Source organism: Acipenser ruthenus, chromosome 7 (assembly GCF_902713425.1).
Source record: "Acipenser ruthenus chromosome 7, fAciRut3.2 maternal haplotype, whole genome shotgun sequence".
NCBI lineage: Eukaryota > Metazoa > Chordata > Actinopteri > Acipenseriformes > Acipenseridae > Acipenser > Acipenser ruthenus.
This window is the reverse complement of record NC_081195.1, coordinates 37,470,293-37,488,282: the sequence shown is the minus strand read 5'-3', so window position 1 is coordinate 37,488,282 and position 17,990 is coordinate 37,470,293. Positions and strand designations below refer to the sequence as shown.

General features: G+C 40.1%; 1 protein-coding gene across 11 annotated transcripts in view; it reads right to left on the bottom strand.

The window, feature by feature from the left end:
* LOC117415482 (epidermal growth factor receptor kinase substrate 8-like) overlaps nucleotides 1-17,990 on the bottom strand; it is a 91,024-nt gene that overhangs the window by 39,333 nt on the left and 33,701 nt on the right. For 9 of the 11 annotated variants that reach the window (XM_059026885.1, XM_059026882.1, XM_059026873.1 and 6 more), the window contains one exon: nucleotides 2,560-2,650. In XM_059026885.1, coding sequence (XP_058882868.1) covers nucleotides 2,560-2,624 — 65 coding nt within the window. In that variant the 5' untranslated portion in view covers nucleotides 2,625-2,650. Of the gene's footprint in view, nucleotides 1-2,559; nucleotides 2,651-3,382; nucleotides 3,529-17,990 lie in introns of all 11 variants that reach the window. The other 2 variants (XM_059026876.1, XM_059026874.1) reach the window with 1 other exon arrangement.

Sequence of the window (17,990 nt, the reverse complement as noted above, 5' to 3'; positions counted from 1 at the left end):
CCAGGTGTTAGAATGGCCAAGTCAAAGTCCAGACCTGAATCCAATCGAGAATCTGTGGAAAGAACTGAAAACTGCTGTTCACAAATGCTCTCCATCCAACCTCACTGAGCTCGAGCTGTTTTGCAAGGAGGAATGGGCAAAAATTTCAGTCTCTCGATGTGCAAAACTGATAGAGACATACCCCAAGCGACTTACAGCTGTAATCGCAGCAAAAGGTGGCGCTACAAAGTATTAACTTAAGGGGGCTGAATAATTTTGCACGCCCAATTTTTCAGTTTTTTATTTGTTAAAAAAGTTTGAAATATCCAATAAATTTCGTTCCACTTCATGATTGTGTCCCACTTCTTGTTGATTCTTCACAAAAAATTACAGTTTCATATCTTTATGTTTGAAGCCTGAAATGTGGCAAAATGTCGCAAAGTTCAAGGGGGCCGAATACTTTCGCAAGGCACTGTAGCTGTAGACTGGCCCATGCAAAGTGATGATTCCGTGTGCTGATGTCAGAGGCGGAGCTCAGCCTCCTGCAAACCCAGCACACGCTCTGCTGACAGGATTTCAGTTCCAGAGGCACAAAGTTCAATAAATGTAAATTCAAACTTTCCATACCCTCCCACCCCTATTCAAAGCCCTCTTTTCAATTCAGAACCTGGTCTATCCTTCTTCATACAGTGCAAGACCTTGGTGTCTGGCTCAACCCGAGGTTTATAATGTCACAGAACGGCTTCTGGAGAGAGAAAAGCCCCCTACTACCCAGGCAGAAAGGATACAATTCCTATTTTTCCATTTCCAATTCCTTTTAAAAATCAATTCCCAAATCCAAGTCCTTTGAAGGAATTGGAATATATATTGGAGACATAATTGGTGCGATCATTCAACTGCTTTCATTTGAATGCTGATTTTATTAACCAACAAACAGCAGCTTCAATTGAAGTCACTTGTTGCTACTGTGAGAAGCTCATTTTAAGAGAATACTGACAATTGCAGTCTTGATCAGTGATGTGTTGGAAATGATTAAAAGGGAAAGGGAATTGGGAGCAAAGGCTCTCGTCTCCAAAGTGTCCTCTAGCTGTTCTGCGACGCGTGTTTTGGTGTTTCTCTTGTTAAGATCCTGGATTTAATTTTTTATAAAATGACAAATCACGTGCAGCTTCAGCTCCGAGTCTGACTGCAACCGGATCAGCTATTGGGGTGCAGCAGCTGCTTACCGCTATAGACCCTTTGAGACGTTTGTCCAAACTGTACTGCGTTCTCAATGAAAGAGAATGGCAGAGAGATCCCACTGGTCATATAACAGTCTATATATACTTCATGTATTATCGTCCAGGTAATTGGAAGGAAATACACAGTGGCTAGGAATGAGGCAACTGGTGCCGGCTTTACCCTGAAATAATTTTGCAGGAAACGGAATTTAACAAGCAATCTGTCCCGAGAGTGCAGCGGGACCCCAAATATTTTACATTTATTACCGATGGAGAAAGAATGGGGAGGGTCCTCTTTATTCTTCATTTTAACCCCCCAAAAATCATACTGGAGCCTGCCAGGACCCAGTGTCGCACCAGCACTGCCAGTCACCACTGCAGAATGGAAGAACAGATCAGTAAAATTTGACAATACTTGGCCAGCGCACCTGCCATGTTTTCTATTCTGAAATCAAACCGGTATTTGGGGTGGGTTCCAGCGTATCAGAGCATCTCTCTGCTGGCTCTAGAGCTGTGATGCTATCACTCTCAAGTGATTACAAGGGAGCGGTTGACCTTCTTTTTAAGCTAATTAGAACGCTTGCAGTGAGAAAACACAGGGAGCTGGCCAGCAGGATCTGTTAATTTGGAAATCATTTTAAAAGTTGTCAGGCACAAGGAAAATAGATGTATTTATTTATGTCCCCTCTCTGTAGATGCATGTAAAAGATGGACTGATGGAAATACAGCTTATAATAGAAACACAAACAGTTTGTCCTGTAACAAAGATGCCAAGGTCAGAACATCCAAATAAGTCAGATTTGAAAAACATTTGCAGTGAGATTTAAGAAGCCTATTAAAATGCACTGTCGTTGCCTTTATTTTAGAAGTGAGACTGCTAATATTAAAGCCAAAAAAGATCCTAAAATGAGTCTCATTCCTAATTTTAAAACAGGAAATAATTTCTTATCTGGCTTTAGAGCCAAGACTGTTCTTTATTTGGAGCCAGGTTGGAAATTATTTCTCGTTTTAACCTTATTCGAGAATATTACTCTTATAACAAAAAAAAAAAAAAAGGACTTCAAATAAGATTTTTCTTTTCCAGCTGTGAAAAGCATTTTCGTCTGTGTACCTTTTGATTCCCGAAGGTTTGAGTTTTGTGAAAAATAAGACCCTGTAGTGCTTCCTCTTTTCTTTCTCTTTCAATAACATTTCAATATTGTGAATTGCGTTTCTTTATGTATTTTTTCACTGCCGCCTTTCAAGCTCCTTTCATGTGTTTCACATTAATATAAAAACTATGGAAACAGAGAAATGTCATGAAGACTGAAAAGGCTGCCATTTGCTCTTCTTGTGTATTATTTGCTTAGTATGTACTCACTTGGTGGATGAGGAGTAGGCTCCCAGCCCCCCGACAGGGTAATTTGAAGAAACATATCCGTTCATGGCCTAGCTTCACTGACAAGCCTAATCTGAAAGAGAGAGAGAGAGAGAAAGCAACGCAGTACAGGTAAGTGACACATTCCCCATGAAAAACAAACCCACTTTAAAAGTCAGTAACACACAGACCCCTCCACAGCTGAAAATACAAAACCAGTGCACGCATACTGTGTGCAGCGTTCACATGTACGCGGCTGCCTCTAATCAAGTTGAGAGTGTGTTTCATTCTCGCGCACTCTTTGCTGATATTAACGTGCTTAATCTGTTTATATACATCCTGCTGTGGTTTAAACGTTGCGAATGCTTTGCCGTTGACACTGAGTGATGGATCTCCACTCTCAGAGATATGAGTGTAGCTGCTGCAGATAGGTTCTAATGGGGAATGATTGATTATTTGCCTCTATATAAAAACCTATCTAAAAATGGGCCATAAAATCTGAGTGAATCGTTCTGAGATGTATAGATATGTAACTTTTAAAAAAGTACAAAAAAATGTCAACACACAAACTCCTGTATTTTGTGCTGTTGTGTCTGCAGCAGTGCTGGCCTGCTGCTGAGGCTCAGAGTGCAGCTCCCATGCAGCCGCTACACACTCACTGTTGAGCTGCTGTAGCAGTTTGCAAGTCTCTCGGTTAGTTTAGTTATTGTTTGTGAACTGGATGTTTACGATTAGCTGCGAGGTATCTTCTCATTTAGCCTTTGAGAAAATACTGATATAAAATGTACTATTTTTGACCAGTTCAGCTTTGATTTTGGTGTCTCACCTAATTTCTATCAGCAGTTCAATTTCTCACACTGTCCATGTAGTCCCCTGAGGTTTAGCAAGTTTGTTTGCCAACCTCACCAAGTCCTCTTTTCCCGAACGGACTTTGTTGTTCACACCAAACCGTAGAGTGTGGACCAAACCCTCCTGTGGCAGGGAAGAAGCATGTAAACAGTGTGTACGTTTAAATAAAGACTGATTCTTTTGAATGGAAGTTTGGCAGGGATGGGGTTAATTCCATCCCTTCCAAAGTCCACTTGTGGAATGCGGCTGGGTCTTGATTGAATACGTCATGATCAATCAAGTCCCAGCCACGTGGAATAAAAGGAGCCGAATCCTTGGAGGAGTTTGAGGAGAGTTTGGGAGGTGTTCCAGTGAAGGCGCTGCCCAGCCTGGAAAGTAAGGATTAGTTTTGTTTAACCATTTTATTTTGTTTATTTGTTCCTGTGTTTTTTCCATGTATTTGTTAAATAAACGTGCACAGCAGTGCTTTAACTGCAGCTCTCCTTCTCCGAGTCTCATTCCTGCCAGTAACCCTGTCACACCTCTAAACAGACGGCATATGAACACAGCCCTATTCAGTACAAGGACTCAGAGTACTAATATGACCACTAAATAAACGGAAACCCTGCTTTTCCCATGCAGAGCCAGGGGACGGCGGGAGGGGGAGCGTGGGTGTACTTGATATATTTAGTTCTCAGTATTAATGCTTTTTGTGCTCCTGGCCTGTTGTCTCTCTTCAGCTCTGCACTGACATGCCGGGGCAGGAAAGTCATGAGAAACAGTATCTGCTGCTGGGTACGTACTGCACTGTACTATACTGTTAAGGACTTCACAAGCCAACCACGCTGCCTCTGGCAAAAACAGCTACAGCTCGTTCCCATCACAGAATGGGACAATAAACCCTTTTTTTTTTTTTAAATTACCCCCCCCCCCCCTTTCCTACATTTTATTTTGCAATCCCCTCTGTTCTTAAGTCAAAGGACACACACACTAAGAACCAGACCTAACTACGTGTTCCCTTTCCACTTGATCTGCACTGATCCCCCCTCCCCTGCTCCTGTGCTAGGAAAGGGTGTGTTCGGAGTTTCTTTCACAATCCTCTGTAAAAAAAAAAAAAAAACACTCATGAGCCCATGAGTCACCTCAATACAGCCAGTCAACGTTTCCCCTGAGGAAATGCTACAATAAAAGGGTTTTTAAAAGGTTGCTTAAGAAGAAGGAAAAAGAAAGTTTTGTCTTCAGGGGATATTATTCACTGTACTGATCTTGTAGCAGTTGTTACAGCAAGCTTCTGTATTGTTAGGCAATGTGTTACCCAAAACAAAATCAGGGGGAAATCGGAGAACTGACAGAACATTATTTATTAGTTATGGTTTTATACAAACATCGGTTTTATTATTATTATTATTATTATTATTATTATTATTATTATTATTATTATTATTATTATTATTATTATTATGTCTATATAACACTCTGTCTCTGAATTGGACAGCACTAACTTCAGCTTATGTGAAACAAACTCCTGTTTGATGTACAGCTATGGACAAAAGTTTTGACTCGCCTTATAGAATTAACACATTTTGCTTCATAGTTGAATGAAACCTGATGAATAATGTTATGTTAACATAGAGTTACATACTGCTTTGTAGTTTTCCCATAGACTAACGAAAAACTGATGCATTGAAAAATATGACATTTTGAAATCTCACATGAAGTAATAGTACTGTACTACTATTATGGCTTCCGGTAGACACTTGCGATATCATTTTGTAGTTTGTTTGATTGCATGATGTTAAATAAAACATTTAAAATTATGTTCACACACACACTATATATATATATATATATATATATATATATATATACACACACACACACATATACACACACACATACATATATAATTATTTTTTTTTGCTTATTGTATTTGTTTTCTGGACGCCCCTGCCAGCATTTCAACAGTCCCCAATTCAGACTGCCACATCACCAGAATGATTTGTGTTACCTGCTGCTTCATAGACTTTAACAGGGATTGAACCTGGAAAAGGACACTGGACCTGCACCAGAGGGCCCATTCCACGCTCCGTGTGTTACAGTGTGAAGCACACACACCCTCCTGCATTGTAATGTAGGCTGAAAACTGGGTGTAGCTCATATTTTTAAAGTTTATGTAGCCGAAAAAAAAAAAAAGACACCACCACCTCAGGATTTCTAGAGTCTTTAACGTTGCCGTAGTAACACTAGTAAAGTGGAATGGATGTCCTTCAACAAAGAAAAAAAAAACAAAAAAACACAAACTTTGACCTTGTTAGAGACAAAAAACCTTGGCCGAGTTACAGCTGGTCTCCACTTCCCAGAATCATTCAGGGGACAGCGGAGTAGAACTCCCATCTAAATAATTTGCATGGTATTTTAGCAGTGCTCCCTTTATTACGGCTGTAGTTGGGAGCCATAGTTACGGGACCATGCTATTGGTGTTCCTCCTCCTAACGAGAACGAAAGAGCTTCTGTAATTAGTGACATTGTGGGGGAATGGGAGCAGGGACAATGTTTAGGAAGGGGGACTTCTACACTACAGTTTACCATGGAGCCATGTTTAATATGCTTTACAAGGCTTAGCTATGCTTTACCGTGCTTTCACTGTGATTTATTACACTTTGCTGTGGTTTTACTATGGGAAACTTGACCCACGTATTCCTACATGCAATAAAAAAAAGGCATTGAAATGAGGTCACGTTAGATCAGGATTATGAAAATCACCAAAGGTCAAGTAGAAAAGCAATCTGCTGTGTGGGGTTGCTCTGGTTAGCTCATGATTTAAAATTCAGTCATAAGATGTGCAGCAGTACTAAAAAGAAACTTGCCGATACATGGAACAGTTTTTGCAATATAGTAAATAACCTTGAGTCGCTTTTAAAATCTCTGTATACAAAATACTGTTGTCTCTGTTCAAACAGCTAGGAAGACTGAGTGCTGTAGCCCAAAAGACTGACTACAATAGTAGCATGCAGGGATGGAAAGAAGACTCCTGCTGAATAGCAGTACCACCCATTCCAGGTTTTACTACAAGCTTGATTAGTCACAGCGTGTATAGGTAACAAGTTCAGGTGTGTCTTATCAAAAAACTCACAGTAAAACCAAGAATAGATCAAACTGCTGTGGAATTCCCTTGATAGTCATAACTAGAACCAGGATTTTTGTGCAGCAAAACTAGGCACCCTGGGAGCCAAGGGCAATGTCATACCACTCTGAATGCTTTTTTTATACATGAAGCAGCTGAACTTTACAGAGAGAATCATAAAATACAGCTTGTGATACTGTCTGTATCAATGACATGATCAGAGGGTAAAACAGTGTGGTGTTGAAACGGTTCACTGGAGAGCACCTGTAATGGAAACTTATTGAGAGAATCATAGCATGCAGCTGTGTACCTACCATAAAGACCCATGTCAATGCATGCGGTCTGTATCATTGGTTAAAACGATGAAGCAGTGGGAGTTTCATTTTGACGGGACAACAGCGATAACAGAACTTAACTAAGCAAATCAAAAGATCTGTGCACCAAACACTTCACAGATGTGCAATATAGTGCTTTTAAAAACCATATTAGTATTAGTAGTAAGCTACTGTTTAAATTAACTAGACAGCAAGCATGGGGGCAATCTATGTCAAACCGGACGTTCTGACTTCATCTTTGAGGAAGATTCATCCCTTGCCCAGGGTAACAAAATGTCCAAAATCAGGGGATGCGAATACAAATGCCCCTTTACTTTGCTATGTCTGTATTAAACACTCAGTATTTTAAAAGACTGAACACTCTGCTAAACTCTACAATGAAACACTCCTTTGAGGAGCCATTTGCCACAGTGTGGCTCAGTCTGCTTTCCCTTCTCCAAGTGGGAACACACACACATCCACCTTCCTGCTTCCCCCACACTCCCAGCGCAGGCTGCCCCCTGTCCGTCTGCTGTAGGAGAATCCACTGCGTCTTGCAGAGCTGTAGCCTGTGTGAATTGCACAGCTCTCCTGAAGGACACTGTCTCTTAATAACAGCGCACTCCCACTCTGACATAACAAACCCAGCCTGTCCCACATCTCTCACAATCTAGCAAATCTAATTTGCCAGCAATGTGGGTCAGATTGAATCTGGCAACAAGCGGTGTGCTTAAATAGATCCCAGGGAAGCAGAAGGAACGCGAACGCATGCTAGGAGTCCATGTAATAGGATACAGAGCTCTGGCACATCCGGGTGGATAGCTGGCTAATAACCTACAGCTCGCACTGTAAACAATGGGGTCTGGTCACTTTATTAGGACAATAACCTGCACCAGTAGAATTTAAAATAAAGTATACATCACATATGAGAAATCAATCGATCACACTGAAGGATTTGTCAACATACCAGTACATCTTATATGTGTATATAGATGTAATCCTATACGTAACAGAAGGCGTTTTCCTAAAGTTAAAAGAGAACACCTTTTTTGTGTTGAACAGTTGCTCATGAGTATGTAATACTATTTGTAATGGCATATCATTTTGAGTTTAAGCAGACAAAACCGTTCAGCTCAAAACACACACGATGACATCTTTAACTGGTGGAGAGTGTATATACGACCCTGCGCTGTCATCCGACAGGTCGTTGTTTAGACATGGGTAGAGGTAAAGTGTGTTGGTAATGGTCATGATACGCCAGTGTCTGTGACTCCATCAGCACGACTGTGTCTTCAAGGTATGGCAACAACTGTGCATCCCCCAATGCTGATACTGTGCAATGAAACATACAGGAAACTTGAAGACTCTCCGCTGTGTTCCAGCTGTAATTTAACTAAGTGCTGATGAGCTCTGTAAATACTGTAGAGATACAATCTGATAAATTATCTGCAAAGAGCAATGGAAAACTACCTTATTTGCATATATCATAAAGCACCTTCTTGTCTGAAACAGAGGCAGCTGGCATTGCAATAAGAGATCAGAAAGTTACTTACCAGTTATGCAAATAACACAAAAAAACCCAAAAAAAACAAAAACAACTCTGGCAGCAGTTAAAATATCTATGCAACTAAGGTTTAAAAGTCAATTTTCATACTATTTGCTTCAGTGACACTTTCCCTGCAGGGGACTCTAATACATGCGGACTAACATGGTGGTGAAAGGAAGGCTGCTTCAGAAATGCTGCAATGTTAAGTTATTACAGGGATGGCAAGACTCCTATTGCATAGCACTAAGAGTTTAATAAGACACACCTGAGCTTGTTACCTATACACGAGGCTAATCAAGCTCGTAGTAAAACCTGGAATGGGTGAAGCCACTGTGCAGTAAGAGTCTTATTTCCATCCCTGTCCTTGTTTGGAGCACTGTGTTTTAGCTTTTTTTTTTTCAGTCCCGTCCCGTTCCCACCACCCCCCTCCCCTCCATGTTGGTCCACAGGTATTACAATCCCCCCGCACTCTCTCTGTGCTGGACAGATCTACCCTGGCATAAATAAAAGCTTACCAACATGAAGCAAGGGGCTGCTCACTCCATCGTGTTGTGAAGCTCATCTGCACAATGATAAAAACCATTGGAGACGGGGTTCCTGAGTGGCGCATCCAGTAAAGGCACTACACGTGGAGCGCAGGATGCTCTCTATAGTCTGGACGTCGCGAGTTCGAGTCCAGGCTATTCCTTTGCCGACCGAAGACGGGAGCTTCCAGGGGGCGGCGCTCAATTGGCCGAGCACCACCTAGGGATAGGGAGGGTTAGGTCCTCGGCTCACCGCACACCAGCGACCCCTGTAGTCTGCATGGTGAGTCCACAGTGTGAAAAAAAAGCGGTCAGCTGACTGCACACGCTTTGACAGCGTGTGTTCGTCTTCGCCCTCCCGAGTCAACGCAGGGGTGGTAGCGGTGAGCTGAGCCTAAAAAAAAAATAATTGGCCATACCAAATTAGGAGAAAATAATTGGCAACAACTAAATTTAATTAAAAAAAAAAAAAAAAAAACCCAACTACTGGAGATAACACTGAACACTGAAGCCAAATACAAGCTGAGAGCCAGCAGAAATCATGAAAAAGTACAGATAGACCGAGGGACTCCATTCATCCCGCAGGTTGTGATACTCTCAATCACTTGTGCTGAAGGTCCTCAGCAAGTTTAAGTCCTCCCGTTTAATTGTTTAGTTTAGAGTCTTTCTCGTTTTATATGTGAAGACTTTGTTAAGAGACAGGAATCCAGCTGCAGACTAATGAATGTTACCACCGTTCAGAGAGCGTGCTTTTTAAACAGTGATTATGACTGTTAAAGTTTGGCCCTGCTCCAGGAAATACTAAAAGCATTTGGAAGTTATACAACTACTGTAGCATGAAAAACAAACACTACACAATAATTGATCTAAATAATTTGATAGTTAAATGCTGATGCATTATGAATTCTTCATAGGACTTGATTTTGAGATTAGAGCTTTACGATCTACACTCACTGTATGTAGAACACATGACAAACGGACAGACAGGTTCCTCCTCCACAGGGATGGAAAGACGACTCATTGCATAGCGGTTTGATCCATTCCTGGTTTTACTAGGAGTCCAAGAAGCACTTGGGCTAATGAAGCTCAGACTAAAACTTGAAATGGGTGAAACTGCTATGCAATAGGAGTCTTATTTCCAACCCTGCTCCATATACCCCCAGATTCTGAAATTCTTGGACTATCTTGTGCTAAGTCAAGCAGACATGTTTTGGCTTGTGCCTTCCCCATTGTAACTGTATGTGGTGGTAGTACAGGATCAGTTAGAATGGGGTGGCACCCATCACTGTGATCAGTCTTTTAATAGTGGGTGAGGAGCAGTGTACAGTATAAATTCCTTAAAATCAATTCCCATTCCCTTTTAATCAATTCCAACAAGGCAATGGTCAAAATTGTCATTGTCAGTATTCTGTTAAATTGTGCTTCTCACAGTGGCCACACATTACTTCAATTGAAGTCGCTGTTTGTTAGCCAATTAAATTGGCTTAAAATGAAAGCAGCTGAACTATCACAATTATTAGGTCTTCTAATTCCAATTCCTTTGAATGCATTGGAATTGGAAATTGATTTTAAAAAGGAATTGGAACTGCCTTTTTGGCAAGGTGGTGTGTTCTCCAGATACTACATGCACCATTAGAACAGGGAAACATACGCAGAAGGAGATATTAAGCAACCACACAGCGCATCACATTGAATGTGTGTGTTTTCACTGTAAATCGCCTGCTTATCTGTCCGACTTGAAAACCCTTGAATTAAATCCTACATTTTGACTGACACTCAAAAGCCTTCAGAAGATATGGATACAACAAACTAAGCAGGGAGCTGAACTGCGGATTGATCATTTTAACTGTGCGTAACCGTGGGTGTGTTGCTAAGGGCAGACACACCTGTTAAATTCCACTGCACTTTGAAAACGACTGCATTCTTGTCTCTTATCTGTCGTGTTCAAATGTTAAAAGTGAAAAGCAGAATATACTTGTGGTGCAAGTCGAGAGAGAGACTTGTCATAGACATTTTAATATTACTATTCATTAAAAAAAAAACAAAAAAAAAAAACGACAAGTTCTCCCCATGCCTTAATTAAATACTAAATCAGGTGGCAGTGTAATTAATTTTAAGTTACCTCGACCAACACTGACAGAAACAAGATTCTTCTAACTTCATGCAACTCCAAAGTTTCACTTGGTTTTAGCCTTTATTAGGCCAACCATATCAGATGCCAGCAAAAGTGTTGTTCTTGGGAACATCTGTGCTATCTTTTATTACAACTGGGTGAGTGGTTCTTGAGCCAAAAATGTAACTGACATACATGCTTGTATGCCCATAAACTCCATATTCAGAACAACTCTGACACAAATAATAAAGTGCACCACGTACAATGCTTTAGCGGCTGACGTGCATCGGTAACTTCAGAATTTATAAGGTGAAACTACTGTAAGTCAAGTAGATAATCATTTAGGAGAGAAGCTTAGTGGTTAGTGTGACTTTGAACCAAAGGGTTAGAGCAGAATTATTATTATTATTGTTATTATTATTATTATTATTATTATTATTTATTTCTTAGCAGACGCCCTTATCCAGGGCGACTTACAATCGTAAGCAAATACATTTCAAGTGTTACAGTACAAGTAATAATACAATTAAGAGCACGATAAATACAATGACTTTGGTTCAAGTAAGTACAACTGTGACAAAATACAATTCAATAATAGTGTCAGTGATAGTTACATCAGGATATGAGTAAATACAAAATACTACAGATTAAACACTTGGAAGATTACAGTACTCTGAAGTACAGGATTGAATGCGACACTGAAGCACACTCTAATCTATCCGGTGTAATCCACTACTTATCTTAAACACCTAACAGCATTCTGCAAATGAAATGTCATCCGCCAAGAGGAAGGTACAGCTGGATTCAAGAGGCAGGTACAAGCTCACTCAGTTTCTCTGGATAATGAAATCATTGGTACTAAATTATAACCTAATTTCTCCTGAATTGTATTTGCTTTTCTTTAGATAAAACAATATATTATTTACTACTAGATTACATTTGATACTGTAGTCATTCTTTATTAAAAACCCAAAACCAAATCTATAATCTTGTACATTACCTTAAACAGAAATGACAGAAATGTATGTTTCTGTTAAACCAAGTACAGTTTATACTTGGTGACAGAAAAAAATATTGTTTAAGACTATATTATTTTTTGAGAAAACTTCAAGTTCATACCAGGTCGTGTGGGTGTCGTTGTTTATTCTCAGGATTCCGAGCTGCTTCAAATAAGATACCAAAATGGAACTCCTGCAAGGCTGCCAATTGGCCGACAGCCTTTTCAAATGTTCTAATCCCATAATGGACTCCAAGCCATCTATTGTCCTTAGATTCCGAGATGGAATTACAGCGTAAAACTATTTCAGTCATTTGATATTTTATATACAGCAACACAGACAATAAAAGAGAGACTTATATATTTCACAAAATTCAGTATTATTTCTTTTTTTTTAATAAAAACGCATGAGATTTGCAGTCAGTGAAATGCAAAAAAACAAGTTGCTACAGTAACTACTGCCCCAATATTGGAAAAGATGAAAACAAACCATTAAAAAACTAACCTCTCCTTTGTTTGACTATTGTGTAAGTTACATGCACACCACAAACACATTTCCAGAGTCCTATTGTTATAGTGGTCGTAACTACACCCTAGCACTACATATTGTGTTGCATATTGCAATTGTACGTTCTCCTTCTTTCAAGCGAGTCAGGCTTTTCATTTGGTATCCCTGTGCAATGGAAAAACGCAAGTTTGAGGTCATGGGCTCAGCTGTTTTATACAGTATGTAGCCGACACACCTAGCTCTTGTCAATGCTATGTGTGTGCTGTTATTATTTACTGCAGATCATTCCATTCACTATTCACAACAGTGGAAAAGAACCATTCATAAACTCTCCCAAGCCTAGCAATGCAGCTGGGATGTGGTTTCAGAAGAGCAGAACACTGGTCTGTTTAACAATCACGTCAGTGGTGCATATGAGACCCAAAACCCGCAGATTCTGATACTCTCAATAACTTGCGCTACAGTGTGAATAGCCATGACAGTCCACGTAGAATGTGTAAGAACACGTTTTTTTTTTAGCGATGGTCATCTGAGAGAGACACTTCTGCGGTCTCCAAATTCAGTGTGCATATACACAGTACCGACACAAACTTTAAAAAGATTTACAGAATGACTGGGGCTGGCAATTTCATTGTCCATTTTTCCCTCATTCAGACCCTTTTTTACTTACTAAATATCTTGGTATCCCTGAATAGATGATCATCTCCTCTTTAAAAAGAAGTGAAGTTATCCAGCAACAAACTGCCTATCCCCTGTTTTATTGCTTACCAAGAAAAAGCACATTTTGCTGTACCATTATACTTGCATAATTTTAAAGAGAAGCCAATTATCTATTCAGAGACACCGAGGTATTTATTAAGTCAGGGGTCTGAATGAGGACAAACATATATTTCAGCTGATCCTATTAGTTGGCATCAGAAGCATTTGGTGAATAAACCATACAGAATAATCCTTCGCAGCTTACAATGCTTCTACAGCAGCAGACTGAGTGTCACTTGTTAATAGGAATGAATGTGAACATTATCATTTTTGCCTCTGGGCCTTAGAGTACATCTCAAGCGGTGTTCTGTTGATTATTTGTCCCCTTCAGTGTTAAATAAGAAACAGACATTACTGGCAATTACATTTCTTGTAGGTTGTACGTTACAAAACAAGTCCAGCGATCCACAGTTCATTCACCTCCAATCAAAAGTACCGTCTGCTTCAGAACTGGATTTCTCAGTTACTCTGCCTGCAGCCAGCTGAACACAGTGCTGAGTGAGAACGCTACACAAATTCACTGTCTGCTGTGGCTACTGTTCTGCTGCTTCAGTCCTGCTGTCCTTTACAGCAGAACCTTTCAATTACATCCCCTTCGGTCACAATTGTTCAATGTTCTTCTTTTGTGTGAGCTCAATGGAGTTCAAGAAATTGCCCTGCCAAAACATTCATGCATTATAAAATAGATATAGATAGGAAACATGGCACAATTATACACACAGTAACTGAAGGGGATATTTAATACAGGGATGGAAATAAGACTCCCATTGCATAGCATTCACCCATTGCAGGTTTTAACACAAGCTTGATGAGCCACGGTGTACAAGTAACAAGCTCAGGGATGTATTGTTAAACTCATAGTAAAATCAGGAAGGGACCAAGCTGCTATGCAATGGGAGTCTTATGTCCATCCTTGTATTTGAGCCTGTAAAACAGAGGCTCGCCACACAGGCTCGCTTCGGTTCTCTTCCCTTCAAAAACACGACAATACACAGATTTGAAAGAAAAAGCGCTGACACGCACTTTAATTATTACAAAATAAATAAAATGAAAACAAAACCTAGCACTGATTCAACACTAACTATATATTTGTCGAGTTCCTGATTCATTCGCAGGACGGCTAAGCCGTCATATAAGGTCATATTTTCAAGACGAAAACAAAAGGCTTCACACAATACCTTTCAATGCGATTGAACACACCATCAAATCGAGCTCTCCACACAGCAGCAGCCCTGAGCAGACTGACGGCTCTCCTTTAATACCCTGCACCTGGCTCTAATTTACAATAATAGCCAGGTGCAGGTGACAATTAAACTAGGGCTTTTCAGCCCGTGTCCTTCACAGAGGTGGTCCTGTGTTCCCCCCGGACTACACTTTCTTACAGAGCCACATAGGATTCTCTTGCTTTAGAGAAGTATCCTTGTTAAGGCTGGGATGAGGTTGGAGAAGAATACAATGACAAATGGTTGTCTTTGGTAGAGGGTAGAAATCAAAAAGCTAGTTCAAATCTGGAAAAATTGTATCCCTTTCAATTTCTTTTCTACCATTTGGCCAGCTTTTCCCATTGTAGTAAACTGAACTTATTGAAGGCGACAGTATGAAGTGTTACCATTTTATTCAAGACGTGTTTGTGATGGACTGGCTTTAGGAGTGCGCTGGTCAGCAACATGGCTCTTGAGTTAGGCCATTACAGTTTAAGGAAGAAAAATACATTCAAAAAAATATGAAAGAGTTTAAGATTTCCCGTCCAACACAACACACTTTGGCACTTGCAGCCTGGTGATTGCATGGCACATGTTTCGTTATCTTAGAACTGTGACGCGATGCTTCGTAACCAAGGTCATGGGTCTGACTGCTAACCAGGTACCAGAACAGTGGCAGCCGTTTCCTCAGTTTACACTCCAATATTGGGTGAGAAGCAGGGAATGGTTTTATTTGCTATTTTCCTGGTACCCCCATTGTCGCTGCGGGTGGCTGCAAATTGCAAACCACATGCAAATCAAGTCTTCAAACCGGCTTCAAACCGACTGAGATTTCTGGCAGCATTTTAAAATAGCTTTTGATGATGGGGTTAGAAGATCATGAAATTTTCTTGAAATAACTTTACAACTGAGCCCTTTTTAACTGCTCTGGGAACTAAGGGAGGTCAACGCTGCTGGGAAGCTCTGTAGGACACTCCTCCGGCTAAAGCAGGTTATTCTACTACTCGTGCACCGATTCCTGAAGCTGCACAAAGCCACTTTATCAGGAATAGTGGCTTCAAAATGTGGTTACATGGGCAAGCTGGTTTGAGGCAACTTTACTGTATCAAACCCCAAGTCTGCCCTGGTGTGCCATGCAGTGGCCTGAAACCTCCTGAAACCAAGTTCCAAGCCACAAAGTGTCTTCGTGTTCCCTCAGCTTTACAGGATGATGAAATAAATCTTAACAGCTACAGCAGTATATATAGTTCTGGCACAAACTATAGAAAACCTACAGCTATGGCCAAAAGTGTTGCAACACCCTATAGAATGAACTAATTTTCCTTCATAAAGGTCGAATGAGACCTGCTGAATAATGTTATGTTAACATATTGAATTACATATCACTTTATAGTTTCCCCATATACTTAAATTTGACATTTATTTCAAAATCTAACATGAAATACTGTGCTACTATTATGGCTTCCAGTAGATTTCTGAGATATCATTTTGTAGTTTCTTTGATTACATGATGTTAAATAAAATACCTAAACTATGTCATTTAAAAAAAAAAAATTATGTCTCAATCCTAAAATTCTGAAACCAAGTTCCAAGCCACAAAGTGCCTTCATGTTCCCTCAGTTTTAGACAGGTGAGCTCCAGGGAAGGACACAAACAGCAGCATTGCAGTCCCTGGATGTCACATTTCCAGTTATCAGTAGGGCTGGGGCTGCAGCTCGCTGGATTACTCACTTGCCTCTGTGCGGAACGTCACAGACTGCAATGCTAAATTAGATAAAGGTGGCATTATTTCTAACTGAGATTGTCTCAGCGCAGTGCGTGGGGCCAGGGTGATGTCAGAACTTAAGCACTGTAATTAGGAGCCTGCTGTGCCTGGTTAAGAATGTTAACCAGGAGGTCCCCGGTTCAAATCCCACCTCAGCCACTGACTCATTGTGTGACCCTGAGCAAGTCACTTAACCTCCTTGTGCTCTGTCTTTCGGGTGAGACGTAATTGTAAGTGACTACAGCTGATGCATAGTTCACACACCCTAGTCTCTGTAAGTCGCCTTGGATAAAGGCGTCTGCTAAATAAACAAATAATAATAATAATAAAGAAGAAGAAGAAGAAGAATGGAGATCAGAGCTCTGTGTGTGCGTCACATCCATCCACCCAGGCTATTCAAACTAAAACAGACACAGGGAGCATTCCCACCCTCCTCATTTCGAGCTCTCCACAGAAATCAGGCGCTGACAATCAGGTGAGGTTCACTGGTATTGATCGGGCTGATTTACCATTCCAAGTGAAACAAAGGAAGAAAAAGCTGCTTGGGTTTGTGATGATTGCTGCTTTTCTTAGAATCGATTAATCGTTTTGTGCAGCTCTACTGTTTGTTAACCGAAGCATATAAAAAGACATCTATGGTATAAATGTAAGGAATTTACCTGCTTGTTTGTAATTTCTCTTTAAGAGAAACCAAAACCAAATCTCCCCACAGAGAGTAAGCAAGTTTTTTTTTTTTTAATTATATATATATATATATATATATATATATATATATATATATATATATATATATATATATATATATATATATATATATATATATATATATAGTACAGGACTGAGTAAAATTCAAATTGAATAAAAAACAAAACTAAACCCCCTACAAGAAGATATCTTCAGCCAGCTTTTGGATAGCGCTTAGAGTGACTGGCAAAGCTCCAAGTTCCTCCGAGTTTAAGTTTTCACTATCCAAGCTGATGACAAGGTAAACAGACCACCCTTGTTTTATCCCCTGCTGTGTTGGCACTGAACTCTGCTGGAAAAAAAGGGACGTGAAGTACTGCTGTGCTGTAAGTAGTTCATCTTGGGTTGTCTGTCGGGACTGTACCATAAAATAACATTTGCTTACTAAGGTGTGTACACATTAGTTTATATTACATGCAAACACTGTTGCAGCAGCAAAGGTCATTCAAAATGATCTAGACAGCATTCAGAACTGGGCAGACACATGGCAAATTACATTTAATAGAGATAAGTGTAAGGTACTGCATGCAGGCAATAAAAACGTGCATTATAAATATCATATGGGAGATACTGAAATTGAAGAAGGAATCTATGAAAAAGACTTGGGAGTTTATGTTGACTCTAGACAATGAGGGGAAGCAATAAAAAGGCCAACAAGATGCTTGGATATATTGTGAAAAGTGTAGAATTTAAATCAAGAGAAGTAATGTTAAAACTTTACAAAGCATTAGTAAGACCTCATCTAGAATACTGTGTTCAGTTCTGGTCACCTTGTTACAAAAAGGATATTGCTGCTCTAGAAAGAGTGCAAAGAAGAGCGACCAGAATTATCCCGGGTTTAAAAGGCATGTCGTTTGCAGACAGGCTAAAATAATTGAATCTATTCAGTCTTGAACAAAGAAGACTATGCGGTGATCTGATTCAAGCATTCAAAATTCTAAAAGGTATTGACAATGTCAACCCAGGGGACTTTTTTGACCTGAAAAAAGAAACAAGGACCAGGGTGTCAC